Here is a 20,222-nt window from a genome sequence, read left to right on the forward strand (position 1 = left end):
GGATCTCCTTGCAGTATAAGGGACTCTCAAGAGTCTTCTCCAACACCACAGTTCAAAAGCATCGATTCTTCGGCGATCAGCCTTCCTCACAGTACAACTCTCACATCCATACATGACCATGGGAAAAACCATTGCCTTGACTAGACGGACCTTGGTTGGCAAAGTAATGTCTCTGCTTTTTAATATACTATCAAGGTTGGTCATAACTTTCCTTCCAAGGAGCAAGCGTCTTTTAATTTCATGGCTGCAATCAGCATCTGCAGTGATTTTGGAGCCCAAAAAAACAAAGTCTGACACTGTTTCCACTGTTTTGCCATCTATTTCCCATGAAGTGATGGGACCAGATGCCATGATCTTTGTTTTCTGAATGTTGAGCTTCAAACCAACCTTTTCACTCTCCTCTTTCACTTTCATCAAGAGGCTTTTGAGTTCCTCTTCACTTTCTGCCATAAGGGTAGTGTCATCTGCATATCTGAGGTTATTGATATTTCTCCCAGCAATCTTGATTCCAGCTTGTGCTTCTTCCAGCCCAGCGTTCCTCATGATGTACTCTGCATATAAGTTAAATAAGCAAGGTGACAATATACAGCCTTGACGTACACCTTTTCCTATTTGGAACCAGTCTGTTGTTCCATGTCCAGTTCTAAATGTTGCTTCCTGACCTGCATACAGGTTTCTGAAGAGGCAGGTCAGGTGGTCTGGGATTCCCATCTCTTTTAGAATGTTCCACAGTTTATTGTGATCCACACACTCAAAGGCTTTGGAATAGTCAATGAAGCAGAAATAGATGTTTTTCTGAAACTCTCTTGCTTTCTCCATGATCCAGCGGATGTTGGCAATTTGATCTCTGGTGCCTCTGCCTTTTCTAAAACCTGCTTGAACATCTGGGAGTTCACGGTTTACATATTGCTGAAGCCTGGCTTGGAGAATTTTGAGCATGACTTTACTAGCGTGTGAGATGAGGGCAATTGTCCGGTAGTTTGAGCATTCTTTGGCATTGCCTTTCTTTGGGATTGGAATGAAGACTGACCTTTTCCAGTCCTGTGGCCACAGCTGAGTTTTCCAAATCTGCTGGCATATTGAGTGCAGCACTTTCACAGCATCATCTTTCAAGACTTGAAATAGCTCAACTGGAATTCCATCACCTCCACGAGCTTTGTTAGTAGTGATGCTTTCTAAGGCCCACTTAACTTCACATTCCAAGATGTCTGGCTCTAGGTCAGTGATCACGTTATCGTGACTATCTTGGTCGTGAAGATCTTTTTTGTACAATTCTTCTGTGTATTCTTGCCACCTCTTCTTAATATCTTCTGCTTCTGTTAGGTCCACTGCACACCTGGTATACGTGCAGTGGCGTGCACACCTGGTATGGCTAAAATTAGAGTCAAGCACACTGAGTACTGGGGAGGCAGTGTAAACATTGGGAGTGTTACACCCTGCTTGTTGCTGCCGTTGTTGTTCAGTCACTAAGTCATGTCCAACTCTTTGTAAACCCATGGACTGTAGCACGACAGGCTACTGTGTCCTCCGCTGTCTCCTGAAATTTGCTCAAATTCATGTCCGCTGAGCCAGTGATGCTGTCTAACCATCTCACTCTCTGCCTCCTTCTCCTTTTGCCCTTAGTCTTTCCCAGCATCACTGGGGGTGGTCTTGATCCCTGTCTCCTGTACAGTGCTGCAAACCTCTGTCCATAGTTCTTCAGGCACTCTATCAGATCTAATCCCTTGAATCTGTTTGTCACTTCTACTGTATAATCATAAGGGATTTGATTTGAATGGTCTAGTGCTTTTCCCTATTTTATTCAATTTGAGTCTGATTTTGGCAATAAGGAGTTCGCGGTCTGAGTGACAGTCAGCTCCCGGTCTTGTTTCTGCTGACGGTATAGAACTTTTCCATCTTTGGCTGCAAAGAATATAATCAATCTGATTTCAGTATTGACCAGCTGGTAATGTCCATGTATAGAGTCCGGAGATGTCAGGTGAGCAGCAAACTAGAAGGGCCATTACTAGGTGACAGTCTCACCAATGGATTCAGGAAGGGTTTTTCAGCTTTGAGCTCAACACAGAAAGTAAAACACATTTGGGGATTGAATTATTTACCGTGCTTGTCCCTGCTGCTCCTGAGAGGCAACCTCCAGGGACAATATTGGGCCAGAAAGCAACGCAAAATAAAAGGAAGAGAGAGTTTCTGGACTCTACTCCATTTTTTAAAAATTATATTTATTTATTTAGCTTTGGCTGTGCTGGGTCTTCATTGCTGCATAGACTTTTGTCTAGTTGCCGCAAGCAGGGACTACGCTCTAGTGCGGGCTTCTCATTGTAGTGGCCTCTCTTGTTGTGGCTCCGAGCTTCAAGAGCACAGGCTGAATAGTTGTGGCACATGGACTGAGTTGCTCCAAAGCAGATGAGATCTTCCTGAATCAGGGATCAAACCCATGTCACTGGCAGGTGGATTCCTTACCACTGAGCCACCAGGGAAACCCTCTATCCATTTTTGTATAACAGCTAAAGAGGATCTTCTGTGAAGACCAACCTGTATCAATGCTGCACTAGGAATCCAAAATCTTGGATACCTATGACTATTTAGAAAGTTTAAGTATATGTGAGAGCCCTTTGACTATCCTGATTCACTGTTCGCTTTGTTGTAAATGTTGCTAACAAGAGACCATGAATGTTATTATTTTATCTATAAACATTTTTAATTAAAAATAATTTTGTTGTTTTTAATTAAAAATAATTTTATTCACTTTTAATCCCATTATAAATGTTTCTTTTTTGATTAGATTTTACTGGAGTATAGTTGATATACAATATTGTGTTAGCTTTTGTAAAGTGGATCTGTGATACATAGACATATATCCACTTATAGAAAAAGAAGTATAAACGATAACACGACATTCTTTTACAAATTCACATACAGTTTGCTTGGCCTTCCAAGAGAATACTGGAAATATTTTCTTGAAAGTCATGCCAGAGCCATTTTAGCTCCTCTTTGTTTCCTATTATTTTTCAGATAACATGACAAAATTTAGTGAGTTTCGATTGAATCAGAGGATTAGCAACTGAACAACAACAACAAATTAAGATTTTAAATTCCCTGTACCTAAAGAGGAAAACTGAAATTGCATTACCAGGTGAAATGCACAACAAGACAGAAACAGAATGACTTCAGTATTGAGGGCGTGAGGAGAAGGGGACGACAGAGGATGAGATAGTTGGAGGGCATCATCAACTCAATGAATATGAGTTTGAGAAAATTCCAGGAGATAGTGAAGGACAGGAAAGCCTGGCATGATACAGTCCATGGTCGCAAACAGTCAAACACAAGTGAGTGACTGAACAACAAAAACTTCAAAATGATAAATTTAAAACAAGTGAGCAAACTGGTTCTCAAATAAAAAGGAGTCTGTTCTTTAATAGGATTTGAAGGAAAGATAATATCCTCAGACATGGGATCATGTTTCATTCCATAGGAAGGAGACTGGATGCCACAAATGGAAGGTTTTCAGTGTCATCCAAGTCCACTCAGAGGCCCCTCGTCCAGGGTTCAGCATCCCGATCTGTTTTGCTTACTGTCATTGTTCAGTCACTAACTCAGGTCTGACTTTTTGTGACCCCATGGACTGTAGCAAACCAGAGTCCTCTGTCCTCCACTCTCTCCCAGAGCTTGCTCAAATTCATGTCCATTGAATTGGTGATGCTCTCTAACCATCTCTCATCCTCTGCTGCCCCCTTCTCCTTCTGCCTTCAATCTTTCCTAGCATCAGGGTCTTTTCCAAATGAGCTGGCTCTTTGTATCAGGTGGTCAAAACATCAGAGCTTCAGCTTCAGTATCAGTCCTTCCAATGAATATTTAGGGTTGATTTCCTTTAGGATTGACTGGTTTGATCTCCCTGCAGTCCAAGGGACTCTCAAGTCTTCTCCAGTGCCACAATTCAAAAGCTTCAGTTATTTGGCACTCGGCCTTCTTTATGGTCCATCTCTCACATCTGTACGTAACTACATGACACATTACTGATCCTATGTATATAATAGATAACCTAGGCTTCTCAGGTGGCTCAGTGGTAAAGAATCTACCTGCCAACACAGGAGACGCAGGAGATGTGTGTTCAACCCCTAGGTCAGGAAGATCCTTTGAAGTAGGAAATGGCAACCCGCTCCTGTATTCTTGCCTGGAAAATTCCATAGACAGAAGAGCCTGGTGGGCTACAGTCCATGGGGTCACAAAGAATTGGACATGAGTAAGTAACTGAGCATGCACACACAAACGAGAACTTCTATACAGCTCAAGGAACTCTACTCGGTGCTTTCTGGTGACCTAAACAGGAAGGAAATCCTGTTAAGAGGGGATATTTGTACATGTAGAGTTGATTCACTTTGTTGTACAGTAGAAACTAACACAACATTGCAAAGCAACTATACTCCAATAAAAATTTTTCATAAAAGAAAAACAAAATTAAAAAAAAAAAGACAAAAATAAAACATCTGGCACAGAAGATTAATTCAACCACTGTCCTGGATATGATCCTAAAGTAACCTTTCATTTGGCTCCTCCTCCGCCCTGGCACAGTGTGGGAGCAGTTCTGCCTACCCAGGAACCTGGTGGGATGTATGCATATAATGTCATCTAATCTAGGACAAGGGCACCAGGAATATATAATGGGAAAAAGATAGTCTCTTCAATGAAAGGAAAAGGAAAGTTAAGTCGCACAGTCGTGTTCGACTCTTTGCGACCCCATGGACTGCAGCCTCCCAGGCTCCTCCATCCATGGGATTTTCCAGGCAAGAGTATTCTTAAATGAATGGGGTTGAAAAACTGAACACCCACATGCAAAAAACTGAACTGGATTCTTTTATTAGTCCATGTATAAAAATCAACTTGAAATGAATTTATATATATCAATTCAGATCAGTTCAGTTGCACAGTCATGTCCAATTCTTTGAGACCCCATGGACTGCAGCATGCCAGGCCTCCCTGTCCATCACCAACTCCTGATGATGCCATCCAACCATCCCATCCTCTGTCATCTCCTTCTCCTCCTGCCTTCAATCTTTCCCAGCACCAGGGTCTTTTCAAATGAGTCAGCTCTTCGCATTAGGTGGCCAAAGTATTGAAGTTTCAGCTTCAACATCAGTCCTTCCAATGAACATTCAGGACTGATTTCCTTTAGGATGGACTGGTTGGATCTCCTTGCAGCCCAAGGGACTCTCAAGAGTCTCCTCCAATACCATAGTTCAAAAGCATCAATTTTTCGGAGCTCAGCTTTCTTTATGGTCCAACTCTCACATCCATACATGACTACTGGAAAAATCAAAGCCTTAACTAGATGGACCTTTGTTGACAAAGTCGTGTCTCTGCTTTTTAATATGCTGTCTAGGCTGGTCACATATATATACACACATATGACCTGATATTCCTGAAACTGTAAAACATAGAAGACGACATGGGAAATAAGTTCCTTGGCATTGGTCTGCCAATGCTGTACAAAGCAGCAAAAGCAAAAATAAACAAGTGGGACTACATCTAAAATAAAAGCTTCTGTACTGTGACGAAAAATTAACAAAATGAAAAGGCAGCCTATGTGATAGAAGAAAATATTTGCCAACCATATACCTGATAATATCTAAAATATAAAAGGAACTCATGTGACTCAAGAAAAAAAATAACAAATTTTAAATATTTATAGATGTATTTCCAAGAAAGGTATAAAAATGGTCAACTGATACAAAAAAAGGTGCTCGACATCACTAATAATCAGGGAAAACACAAACCAAAACCAAGAAATATCATCTCACACCTATTAGAACAGCTATCATCAAAATGACAAAAGATAACAAGTGTTTGGAAGGATATGGAGAAAAAAGAATCCCTGTGCACTATTAGTGGAATGCAAAGTGGTAGAGCCACTATGGAAAACAGTGTGGAGGTTCCTCAAAAAATTAAAAATACAGCTATCATATGATTCAGCAGCCCCACTTCTGGGTATATATTCAAAGAAAATGAAATCATTATCTCCAAGAGATATCTGAACCTCCACGTTCATTGTGGCAATTTTGACAATAGCCAAGAATGGAAACATCTAATTGTCCATCTACAGACCAAGGGATAAAGAAGATATGATATATATATATATGGTAGAATATCATTCAGCCATGAGAAAGAAAGAAGTCTAGCCATTTGTAGCATCACAGATGGACCTTGAGGGTATTGTGCTTTGTGAAATAAGTCAAAGACAAATACTGCATTATATCACTTCCATTTAAAATCTTAAAAAGTTAAACTCAAGAATCTAATGTACATCATAGTGATTATTGTCAACAATTTGAATTATATACTTAAATTTGCTGATAGAGAAGATCTTCAATGTTCTGGCCACCAAAGAAAAACAGTAATTATGTGAGTGGATGGAGGTGTTAGCTAATGTTATGGAGGTAATCATTTTGCAGTTTATAAGTGTATCAAATTAATACACTGTATATTAAAAAGCAGAGACATTACTTTGCCAACAAAGGTCCATCTAGTTAAGGCTATGGTTTTTCCAGTGGTCACGTATGGATGTGAGAGTTGGACTATAAAGAAATCTGAGCACCGAAAAATTGATGCTTTTGAACTGTGGTGTTGGAGAAGACTCTTCAGAGTCCCTTGGACTGCAAGGACATCCAACCAGTCCATCCTAAAGGAGATTAGCCCTGGGTATTCATTGGAAGGACTGATGCTAAAGCTGAAACTCCAATACTTTGGCCACCTCATGCGAAGGGCTGACTCATTTGAAAAGACCCTGATGCTGGGAAAGATTAAGGGCAGGAGGAGAAGCGACAACAGAGGATGAGATGGTTGGATGGCATCACTGACTCGATGGACATGGGTTTGGGTGGACTTCGGGAGTTGGTGATGGACAGGGAGGCCTGGTGTGCTGCAGTTCATGGGGTCGCAAGGAGTTGGACACGGCTGAGTGACTGAACTGACTGACACCTTAAACTCATACATTATAATATGTCAATTATATCTCAATAAATCTGAAAAAGAATTTAAAGAGTAAGTGCATGCTAAGTTGTTTTGGTAGTGTCCAACTCTTTGCAACCCTATGGACTGTAGCCTGCCAGGTTCCTCTATCCATGGGATTCTCTAGGCAAGAAAACAGGAGTGGGTTGCCATGCCCTCATCCAGGGGGGTCTTCCCTGGAGGGAACCCACATTCATGGGATCGAACCCACGTCTCTTATGTCTCCTTCATTGGCAGGTGGGTTCTTTACCATTATCACCACCTGGGAAGCCCTTAAAGAGTACAGTGAAGTACAGAAGTGCATAAAGATGAAATAGAGACAATAGAACTGGGTGCTAGAAAGTGGTCATCTCTCCAGTTTATGCTACTCCAGCACACTGCCCTCACTGCTCTTCCTCTGACATGCTAAATGTACTCCTTTTCTTCTTCCTGGCATTAGCTGTTTCTTCTGTCTGAAAACTCTCTCAATCTCCTCTTGGATTTTTCCCACATTTTTTTCAAGCTTCTGCTCAAATGGTAAGTTCTCTGATAGGCTTTCTTTTAAACCATATTTAAAATTACAAGTCCTACCCCGCAGGGGTTAATAGTCAACCCACCTGTTGCTCTGGCTAAGCCATGAGAAACTCACCATGGGAAAAGAATAAAAGCTAAATATAGCAATACAGCATAACCCAAATAAAAGTACATTGGGTTGATTAGTTGGGGTCGTCATACCCCGCTAAGCTAAGGAAAAACATAGTGTGGAACTTGGAACGCTGGGTCAGCACAAGTTCAGAACACTGCTTGTGCACACACTAAGATGTTTTCCTAAGGTATATGCGGGTCTATGACCTCCAGCTAGGTGATAACCCTTGTACAAGAAAATAACAAAGATAGCTTAAAGTAATCAATAAACGGGAAACGTGACTGGGGACACAGGAGAATGACATCGTTGTAACACAACAGATACTTTCTGCTTGCCAAGACACTAAATAAAAGTGATGAGGCCCCAAAGTGCCCCCCAGTCCCATCTTTAAAACTTTAATTCTGTCTCTAGTTTCTTTTTCCCAAACTGCGCGTGGACCACTTTTAATCCCTACCTGTTGTGCTTGCCTCAGCACTACTCCATTTATAATCCGTCCCACTTCCATGTTTCATTTTTCTTGAATGAAAAGAAAAAGTTAATATTTCAGTTATTCACTTACTGATTTTGTTTAGTTTCTGTTGCTCCCCAACCTCAATTGAATTGTTCTAGGTAGGCAGGAAATTTTTTTTCTGTTTTTAAAAACAGGCTGTATCCTTACTGCCTGTTCAGCACTTAATAAACAATTGCTTACTTGAATAACCCTATACCAGTCTTAGCCCTGAAAATGCAACTTTGCAATGACTATTATAAAATAACAGCTGAAATGTCTCTAAACAAAAAATTTGAGAATATTAGTGAGGAAAATTTGTTTTTCTCTTTCTTCAAAAGAGAAAGAGAGTCAAATGGTACCTCTTTTTATTGTAACTATTACAGCAAACACTGCTATTATTTAATTATTCCCCAGGAAACTTTTGCAAAACCTGATTAGTGGAAGCTCAAGAGAAGATAAGAACTTACTCCGCAAGTGCGCTATTCCTCAAGGAATAGCAGGGCTTGGATTTCATTGTAAATAAAGACAATTCAAAACCCATCTTATCTGCTGAACAAATACTTTCAAAATATCAGGGCATGGCTCCCAAATCTCAAAAGGCCATGATGCAAGGAAATGAATTTAGACAACACCTTCATCTGGGCTTTCATCTAAATATGACCCTTGAAGCTGGGGAGGAAAAACTCTTTTAAAATTCACTCTTTGCTTCTCATGACAGGTTACAAACTGGATCGGCCATCTCATCAGAAGTCCCTCACATGCTATGGGAATATTTTATTTCCCCTCTCTGACTTTTCTTCTTGGCACACATCCAAGGAGTGAGTTAAAGTTTTGCATGCCCTATTTCAAATGCTGAGATTTTTGCATACATGGATTTGCTGACAAGTGTTTACTTCTTGTTCTAAATGTAAATATCTGACTACAATAAAATTCAGACAGAGAATTTTAAAATATCAACTTTCTATTATTTTCCTGAGCTTTGGGAAATACACCTAATTTTCTGATTCCTTTAAAATACTAATGGGTATTGTTTACAGAGAGACTTGGGGATTTTATTTTTAAAATGTATAACGGTAAATTACTGGAAGTGGATTTATTAACAATATTATAATGAATTTTGTTTGTTGTTCAGTAGAAATATGACAAATCTCTGATTCCACTCTGATATCACAGCTCTCCAACCCACATATTGCCCTCAAGCTCACTAATTTTGTGTATCTTCCTTAAGTGATAAAACACCATTCAGCATCTGTATGTTTCCTGTTTCTTGCATTTGTAGGATATCCTTTGGATTGTGACTTTATACAGTTAGTATTCCCAAGAAATACTGTAACAGGAGACCCAAACAGGGTGAGTATTGACATTGATTTGACTGGCCACTGTTAGGGTGCCATTGCACTGCAGGCTCAGTCACTCAGTCATCTCTGAGTCTTTGCACTACAATAGACTGTAGCCCACCAGGCTCCTCTGTCCTTGGGATTTTCCAGGTGAGAATACTGGAGTGGGTTGGCATTTCCTCCTGCTAGAGATCTTCTCAACCCAGGGACTGAACACACATCTCTTGTGTCTCCTGCATTGCAGACAGATTCCTTACTGCTGAGCCATCGGGGAAGTCCTTGTCAGTAAAAATGAGGAATTTCAATATCATCAAACAGGGTTTCAAGGTATCAAGACACACATTGCAATATAAAAGACAAAAATTAAATGAGTTTTAAAAATTCAGTCAAATGAGTTATGAAGCTACCACTATGATATGTGTGTTAGCTGAGCTTTTTCTTCAATAGAAGCAGCAGAATAATTTGTGGACATCTAAGGGTAATTTTGAAGCTTATTCATATGAATTGCCTCTTAATGTTATGCTTTTTCTCTTTTTTCTGCGTATTTTTATTCACTGTATGTGTGTAAGTACAATTTATATGTTCTTAAGTGAAAGGCCCTCTCATTTATAGTGACAAGCCAAGATTCACTAGCTCCATAGCTTGAGTTTCTAGACAAGATGACATTTATTCTCTCTCAGCTACTGTACAAAAGCTTCAATTGAGAAAAATCATACAATTATTCATGATAAAAATCTTAAATAATCTTCTTTTACAAATCTTGCTTCACAATTGCAATAGATCAAAGAAGACTGTCTTTGATGACAAAATACACACACACACAGAAGCACTTGTGCGCCCCCTGATATAATGTGATTGCTATGAGAAACAAATAGATTGGCTACCAGCTTGCATTCAGACCTGATAAAATCTATATAGCCCCATGAGCAATGAGAATACATAAATAGCAGTGCTTTCACTTTAGGTTCCAAATATGATAGGCAACAGTAGGCTTCTAAGAAAGCAAGACATGAAGCTTTGATTCGATAATTACAAACTAGGGGAAGAGGGGAGAAAGAATGGTTAAGAAAGATATTCCATGTCTCAAGATTGCCTCAATAGAAGATGCCTAGAATGAGTATAAAAATGTTTCAGAGGTTATGCATAAAAAAGAGAAAACGAGACCAAACATAGAAAGCAGCTATGAAAATAATGGAAATGCCATGCACACAAATCAAAATCTTTTCTCTATGTCACAACTATTTTGCAGCAAAATGGGCCAAGTCTAGTCACATTCAACAGGGCAGTCACTCCGAGTAGTTGCTCTCCTTAAGGTCCATCAGTCACTCTGAGTCGTTGCTCTCCTTAAGGTCCGTTGCCCCAAGTGGCATATCTAGTTCTCAAGTTCACTAGAGAGTATATCAAAATTTTCAATATTCAGGTGCCAAAGGTTAGGGCTCTTCTCGTGCTGTGGAGCTGAATCCAACAGGCCGGACAGAGAAAACACATTTCTTATACGCCAAACGTGTTTAGTACAGTCATATAATATACCACCTGTGCTGGTACCAGAGAGGCCCTTTTCATCATTACTTAACAATATCATAAACAAGCACAAAAAGAAATATTCCCTGTATTCTTTCTTTGTTATCTCAGTGAGATAGAACCTTCTGAAATTTCATTTGCTATTATTATCAATATCACTAATTACAAAAAATTAGTTTTACATGATACTTTAGAAATTCCACATATGCTGGTTTGTGTGTACTATTCTTTTTTATGGTAAAACACACAGAAAGTTAAGTCACTTACTCTGAATTACAAATTTAGAATATAGAATAATAGAATATGCTGAGTAGTGAGGCTGCTGGATCACCGTAAAATCAGAGGAGAATTCCAGGCACCAACCAATCCAGAAGGGTTTAGTTTCTTTTTGCTCTCTGCAGATTACTGAGACTGCACCTTTCTACGGCAAATCTACTATGATGTAATTATAACAGGTTTCTTACTTGCTTACAACAGAAGCTGACTTTGGCTGATTAAGCATGACAATGGGGAAGATTTATTGATGGGATATAAGGAATGTCACAGAATCAGTGAAAGTGAAAGACTCACAGATGAAGCTCAGAATCAAAGATGAATGTGCAAACCATCCTGTGGAACTGGTCTGAGGAGAAATCGCTATCCCTACAGCCATGCCTACTACCATGAGCCGCCAGATGGCACAGTGTTGCCTATACTGAATCTGCCTCAGATGGTAAAGAATCCTCCTGCAGTGCACTAAAATCCTGCCAATTCTGCACTAGGAATTTGTCTTTCCTGCAATAAGTGTGCTAACTGCTTCAGTGCTATTTTTTCCCCAATATTTCAATATTGTTATCCCCTACCATCCCATTTCTCCTTCCTGCGTCACTATTTTGACCCAAAATCTGATGTAGTTGTACCTGCTTGGTGCAACCAAGAGTACATCTCTCTACTATAGCTGCCTCAGAGGCTGGGAGAGTTAATATCTATAAATAAAAACTCCAGTTATACAAAGATACAAAGAGCTCCAAGTCTCTACTGAGATACTAGGCAACAAAAGCAAAAGAAAAATACCAACTATAACTACACATTCATTTCAACTCCCCTATGATATGCCTGGGTTATGTTCTCTTTAGAAGTTCCGTAACTTAGGATTTAGCTAAATAATCCACCGATGTAACAGCATGGAAGTCACAGCAGGATGAGTAAGAGGAAAGAAACTTCACTGTGAGTAGTTGAGGGCTTGTCTATCTCACAATGAGTGCTGTTAGAACTTAATATGAAGTTTATAAGTTATTACTACACTCTGGAGTTGTGAGAGACGGAAGTTCAACTAAAGGGGAGGAAACTGTCCAGCATCTGAGAAAGTCTCTATTAACTGCAGTGAGATTTAAGGCTGCCCCCAAGCCTTTCTTAAAACTGGCAAGGAAGGGATAAAGCAGATTCTTCATTTACTCTTTCACTTTGAGTCAAAAAGTTTTAGCCTGAAGGTTAGTGGGCCACAATCAACTAAATAGTTAAGATCTTCCCTTACATCTAGGTTTTCATGATGTCTGAAAAAGATATTCAATATGAAATTAAATATATTTGGTTTTGCCCTAAATGTTAGATACATAAATTTTTCAATAACCAGGGCTTATTTAGCTACATTGGAATGAATTATATTTCATTTTCTCTATATTTCAAAAACTTACATACACAAAATAAAACTTATACAAATGATATATTTTATAGTCAACATTTTTCATCATAAAAAGCAAAACAGAACAAAATAATGAAAATCCTCACAGTTCCACACCTCTACACACCTACTTCTCTCCACAGGAATGTGTTCAGTTTGGTGGGTATATATCCAGATATTTTCGGTGCATTTACATATAAAATGTTGGTTTTGAAAGAGTATATAAATTGGAATATTCATTGGAAGGACTGAAGCTGAAGCTGAAACTCCAATACTTTGGCCACCTGATGCGAAGAGCCAACTTATTGGGAAAGTCCCTGATGCTGGGAAAGATTGAAGGCAGGAAAAGGGGGTGACAAAGGATGAGATGGTTGGATGGCATCACTGACTCAATGGACGTGACTGAGCAAGCTCTGGGAGTTGGTGGTGGACAGGGAAGACTGGCATGCTGCAGTCTATGGGGTCGCAAAGAGTCAGACATGACTGAGAGACTGAACAGCAAGAACAATAAATTGGATTGTACCTAAGTATTGCTCCACAAATTACTGACTCTCCGACCACTTCCAATTTTCACCTAAAAAGCGATGTCTGAGAGAGGACTTTCACTCAGCTCTTGCAGGGTCTTCTGTCAGTTTGGAACAAATTAGGGCAATGAAGTTGAAGATACAGTTCTTCAGGAAAGACTTTCTCCAAGCAGGTGGTACACGGATGTGTGAGAGAACTCCTTCCAGAATACAGTGTACTCAGTGGGGGGTTTTGCCACCAAAATTGGGATTTAAAATAGGAAAACCAGTGAAATAAGAGGACAATTATTCCTTCTAAGCAAAGAAACTGTATTCTGAAAAATGACAATTCACTTACTTGTTTAACCTCAACAACTTTTGGGCTCCTTAATTAGACCTCAGTTTTCTCTATGTATACATACACTGTCAAGTACAACAGCCATAACCCACATGTGGCTATTGACCACTTGAAATGTAACTAATCCTAATGAAGAATGTAATAATTGTAAAATCACACACCAATTTTGAAGACTTAGTATAATAAAAGAATGTAAATGTTTCATTAACAATGTTTAAACTGATTATAAATTTAAATGATACTCTTTGGGATAAACTGAGTTAAAATATATTATCAAAATTAATTTTACCTATTTCTTTCAATCATTGTTTATGTGGCTAATACATATTAAAAACTACATGTGTGTTGTTTGTGGTTCACCTTGTGTCTCAGCACTGGTTCAGACAGATCTCAAAGAATCTAACAGCTTAAAATGCCATTCATGTTGATTATGTTGCCATTTCATTATGTTGATACTTCTTAGGTTTTTACCTCCACTTGCAACTTCAACTCATACTTCTGGACTTGCATATAAAATTGTCTACTTATAAATCTCCACTTGTATATTTATTCATCCATTTTTAAGTGTATATTTCTATATTTTATTTAGTGAAACTAGTCATGGTCTTGACAGTATGAGAAATTCTGTTTAATGTATGTAATTCTTATATAGGTTAGTCTTATTCTGTCATGACACAACAAAGCAGATTCCTCTGGTATATATAAATACGTACATAAATCTTTACATTTTAATTCCAGGTTTTCCCATGGAAGCAGTCACCTTCATTGAAAATTCGGACACTGCTAATTAAATCTAACTTTTGTGTATGTGCCGTGCTCAGTCACTTCAGTTGTGTCCGAGTCTTTATGGCCCCATGGACTGTAACCTGCCAGGCTTCTCTGTACATGGGCTTTTCTCAGCATGAATACTGAAGTTGGTTGTCATGTCCTATTGCAGGGAATCTTCCCAAATCAGGGACTGAACCCGCGTTTCTTGTGTCTTCTGCGTTGCAGGCAGATTCTTTACTGCTGAGCCAGCAGAAAAGCCCAACTTTTGTGTAAGAGAACAGTTTAAATATGAGATGTATAATGTAAAAATCATGGGCAAGATTTCTACTTATTAAATAGGGCAGTGGACAGAAATTGTTCGCTCTTTTTTTGAGATAAGTTGTCAAGCTTGTCAATTCTACCTTCTTCTTAATAACAGGAAAGATTATTTATGTTACAAGGATATATTTTCCTGCATTCTCAAAGTACTCCACTCACTCATCCTCTCCCAAGGTGATGTCTTTACTCTTATTTGTATTTGCGAGAAAATCACGAAAGAGAAAGAATATCAGGAACCTAAACAGATGTTAAAACCTGAGAATGCTCGATATCCTTACATTAAATGGCATCGTATTTGCATGTAACCTAAGCACATCCTGTGTACTTTAACCCATCTCTGCTGCTGCTGCTGTCACTTCAGTCGTGTCCGACTCTGTGTGACCCCGTAGTCGGAAGCCCACCAGGCTCCCCTGTCCCTGGGATTCTCCAGGCAAGAACACTGGAGTGGGTTGCCATTTCCTTTTCCAATGCATCTCTAGGTTATTTATAATACCTAATACAATGTAAACGTTATGTAAGTAGTTATAAACACAATGTATATGTCATGAAAAGAGTTGCTTGTGCACAACAAATTCGTTTTTCTTTTTGGAAATTTCTGGCATTTTTTTTTTTTAGTATTTTTGATCCTTAGTTCCTTGAATCCACAGATTCAGAAACTACAAATACAGAGGGCTGACTGTATTTATATATTCCCTTGATTAAGATGGTTAAATTAGAGGTGCCTTTTGAAAAACAACACTCACAGAAAATTAGAACTAGATTCCTTGTTGATTGTTAAGATTTTTTTCAGAACTTTCTCACCAAAATGAAAAACATTTATATTTTATATTAAAATCTCTTTAATAATCAGACATATTTAAGTCATATATTATATTCTACTGGTCTACACTTATTCTTGGTAAACACCACACTATTTCATTTTGTGAGATCCAAGAAGGGGACATATGTATACATATAGCTGATGCACTTCCCTATACAGCAGAAACTAACACAACATTGTAACAAAATTATACTTCAATTTCAAAAAACTAAATGTTAAGACTTTCAGTTCAAGCTATAGCTCAGTGGAGCACTGACAAATAGTATTCAGTTCAGTTCAGTTCGGTTCAGTCGCTCAGTCGTATCCGACTCTCTGCGACCCCATGAATCACAGCACGCCAGGTCTCCCTGTCCATCACCAACTCCCGGAGTTCACTCAAACTCATGTCCATCGAGTCGGTGACAAATAAGTATGACTAGAGCTAATCTAAAAGATTAAAACTTTAGGATTAGACATCTAACTTGAAATGCATCTTCATGCAAAAATATCCAGCAGGAGTTTTCTGATGTTTGATTAAGTTTGAAATCAAAGTTAGTGCTGAAGCTATTCCATAACAAAATTTTAGCCTAAGGTTTCCTCATGAAGTGCAATATTGTAAATTAAGTTCCTATTTTAGAAAACAAGAAATTAGTAGAAAATACCTCTGAGGGACTCAGAGAAGTTTGTAGAGAACTACATGAAAATAAGTGCACAGCAAAGACAGAAATATAGATCAATGGAACAAAATAGAAAGCCCAGAGATAAATCCACACACCTACGGACACTTTTTCTTTGACAAAGGAGGCAAGAATATCCAAAGGAGAAAAGACAATCTCTTTACCAAGTGCTGCTGGGAAAACTGGTCAACCGCTTATATAAGAATGAAACTAGAACACTTTCTAATACCATACACAAAAATAAACTCAAAATGGATTTAAAGATCCAAATGTAAGACCAGAAACCATAAAACTCTAGAGGAAAACATAGGCAAAACACTCTCTACGTAAATCATAGCAGGATCCTCAATGATCCACCTCCCAGAGTAATGGAAATAAAAGCAAAAATAAACAAATAGGACCTAATTAGACTTAAAAGCTTTTGCACAATGAAAGAAGCTATAAGCAAGGTGAAAAGACAGCCTTCAAAATGGGAGAAAATAATAGCAAACGAAGCAACGGACAAAGAATTAATCTCAAAAATATGCAAGCAACTCCCACAGCTCAATTCCAGAAAAATAAGCGACCCAATCAAAAAGTGGGCCAAAGAACGAAACAGACATTTCTCCAAAGAAGACATACAGATGGCTAACAAACACATGAAAAGATGCTCACCATCACTCATTATCAGAGAAATGCAAATCAAAACCAAAATGAGGTACCATCTCATGCCGGTCAGAATGGCTGCTATCAAAAAGTCTACAAACAATAAATGCTGGAGAGGGTGCAGAGAAAAAGGAACCCTCTTACACCGTTGGTGGGAATGCAAACTCGTACAGCCACTATGGAGCACAGTGTGGAGATTCCTTAAAAAACTGGAAATAGAACTCCCATACAACCCAGCAAGCCCACTGCTGGGCATACACACTGAGGAACCCAGAACTGAAAGAGACTCGTGTACCCCAATGTTCATCACAGAACTGTTTACAATATCCAACCTAGACGTCCATCAGCAGACAAATGGATAAGAAAGCTGTGGTACATACACATAAGGGAATATTACTCAGCTATTAAAAAGAATGCATTTGAATCAGTTCTAATGAAGTGAATGAAACTGGAGCCTATTATACAGAGTGATGTAAGCCAGAAAAAAAAAACACACCAATAAAGTCTATCACTACATATTTATGGAATTTAGAAAGATGGTTATGATAACCCTATATGCAAGACAGCAAAAGAGACAGATATAAAGAACAGACTTTTAGACTCTGTGGGAGAAGGAGACGGTGGGAGGATTTGAGAGAATAGCATGAAACATGTATATTATCATATGTGAAATAGATCTCTAGTCCAGGTTCGATGCGTGGGACAGGGTGCTCAGGGCTGGTGCACTGGAATGGCCCTGAGGGATGGGATGGGGAGGGAGGTGGGAGGGGGTTCAGGATGGGGAACACATGTAAACCCATGGCTGATTCTCATGAATGTATGGCAAAAACCACCACAATATTGTAATTAACCTCCAATTAAAATAAATTTTAAAAGAAGAATATAAGCGCACTGTGTGCTGGTTTGTAGTGATCCGACAAAGTCTACACCTCTGGCTTACACTGAATATGAACTAATCTTCACGTATCTGCATATGGAAGACAAGGACCTGCCTCCTAAAGTGACAGTATTGGCAAAATGTGGAGAGTCGATCAAGACAACATAATCTTACTGAGGACCCTTCTTGGTGCCCAAAACAACACTTAAAATAATGGGATACACAAAAGAAACTCTGCTAAATTTTTTCTGATATTGAGCATTTTGTTTAAAAATCTGGTAATCTGGTTATCTGAAGGATTACTGGCTAAATATTCATATGATTGCAATACTTTAGTATTTGCTATGCTCTAAAAAATCGAACTGGCTTTGATGAAGGCAGAATTTGAGGATGTTGAGATAAGTCAGCAAAATGTTCCGTTCCATTCCATCGCTCAGTCGTGTCCAACTCTTTGCGACCCCGTGGACTGTATCCTACCAGGCTTCTCCGTCCATGGGATTCTCCAGGCAAGAATACTGGAGTGGGTTACCATTTCCTTCTCCAGGGGATCTTCCCGACCCAGGGATCGAACCCGGGTCTCCCGCATTGGAGGCAGACGCTTTAACCTCTGAGCCACCAGGGAAGCCCCAGCAAAATGTAATGTATACCAAAAGAGAAATATGTGAAAATCTTATTAAATTGTTCAAAACAACTATATCTAAGGTACAAACATATCTGGACCATGAATAATAACTTCCTAAGAGTTAAATCATGGGTCTGATGGACTTTTCAAAGCCATCTTCCCAATATATGAAAATAAAATGAAAGGAAAAAAACATAATCTCATTCATCTCATGATCTTGCATCCTCCTAAACATGAATTATGCATTATGTTAAATTCGACTTTTGGAGCCTTTAAAGATTTCCTTCAGTAAAACACTCAAAAGATTTTTTAGTGCTTCTTCCATATCTTTGTTCCGGAAGCTGTAGATCAGGGGATTAAAGAAAGGGGTTGCCAAAGCATAGAACAAGGTCACAAATTTCTGTATCCCTGGATATTCGCCAGAACCTGGGCTAACATACATCACCATGACTGAGCCATAGAAGAGGGATACCACAGCAAGGTGGGAGGCACAAGTAGAGAAAGCCTTCTGCCTTCCTGAGCCTGAGGACATCTGTAGCACCACACTAAGGACACAAAAGTAAGTGCCAAGAATGTACAGGAAGGTGAGGAGGATGATTAGAGAGCTCACGATACCACAAATCAGCCTAATTCCAGATACTGGAGCACAGGACAGTGCCAGCAAAGGTGCCAGATCACAGAGAAAATGGTCAACAGTGTTTGGACCACAAAAGGGCCCTTGAGATATTAGAATCAAAGGGGTCAATAACCAGAGAAAGCCACCTGCCCAGCAGAAGACCACTAAAAACACACACAAGCGGTGGGTCATAATGATAGGATAATGCAAAGGTCTACAGATGGCAAGAAATCGATCAAAAGACATCACTGACAGAAATAAACACTCAGCCGCACACATGGAGAAGAAGAAGTAGAACTGGAGCAGGCAGCCAGCGTAGGAGATGCTCTTGGTCTGGGAGATGATGTTGGCCAACATTTTGGGCACATCGGAACTGACATAGCAGATCTCCAGGAAGGAGAAGTTAGCCAGGAGGATGTACATGGGTGTATGGAGTTTCCGGCTTGACCATACAGCACAGATGATGGCTGCGTTCCCCATAAGGATCAGAAAATAGATGATGGAGAAGAGCACAAAGAGGAGGATCTGGATGTCTCTGAGGCAGGGGAAGCCCAGGAGAATGAACTCACTCACAGACCCAGAGGTATTAGTCTCCAAGGTCCTCATTCGTCGGACCTGTGGAAGTGACAAGAGACGATGAGCATCACAGAAATATCTATATTTTTTCCAATTTTTGGTGAACAGAAATGTTTCTTTTCCATAAACATACCGGGTTTTTTATATTTCTATTTTCCCTCTGGAAAAGTGAGTTTTTCTTTCCTCTTTTTCTCCTTCCTTCCTTGTTTATTCAACAAATATTTATTTTGCACATACTATTGCCAGACACTGTTCTAGGAGATAGGGAAAGAATGAACAAAAAAGCAAAGTCCCTACTCTTCGGAAGCTATGTCAGACATATTTTGCTCAAAACAACTTCAAACAATACATTAGGGGCTCTAGAATTTCTATATAGAGGGAGTTTGAATCTGATTAGAAGAGATCTAAGGGAATTTCCAGGTGGCTCAGTGGGTAAAGAATTCTCCTGTCGACGCAGGAGACGTGCATCCAATCCCTGGGTCAGGAAGATCCCCTGAAGGAGGAAATGGCAACCTATTCCAGTATTCTTGCCTGAAAAATCCTATGGTCAGAGGAGCCTGGCAGGCTATAATCCATGAGGTCACAAAGAGTCGCACACAACTGAGCAGGCAAGCACTACAATGACAAGGGAATTTACCTTGGAATCTCATTTGCACAGCAAGGAAAATTTGCTTAGACTGTGTGTTTATGTGTGGCAACTTCATGGGGAGCTAATACGGAATATGGACTGGATGTTAGCAGCACTCCACCTATGTTGTAGTGCTGCCGCTGACATAGTTAACAGTATAATGGGACATAAGAAAATTTTTGTGGTCATGTTGAAGAGGA

At 39.4% G+C, this 20,222-nt stretch overlaps 1 protein-coding gene across 1 annotated transcript; it reads right to left on the reverse strand.

Moving 5' to 3' along the window:
* Positions 1-18,452: 18,452 nt before the first annotated feature.
* On the reverse strand, positions 18,453-19,424 carry LOC148776846 (olfactory receptor 11G2-like). The gene has a single exon (XM_088840087.1). The coding sequence runs from the start codon at positions 19,422-19,424 to the stop codon at positions 18,453-18,455; it is 972 nt and encodes a 323-aa protein (XP_088696213.1).
* Between the last annotated feature and the right edge of the window lie 798 nt (positions 19,425-20,222).

Source organism: Moschus berezovskii, chromosome 9 (genome assembly GCF_049115385.1).
Source record: "Moschus berezovskii isolate FMDL1 chromosome 9, NW_MosBer_1.0, whole genome shotgun sequence".
NCBI lineage: Eukaryota > Metazoa > Chordata > Mammalia > Artiodactyla > Moschidae > Moschus > Moschus berezovskii.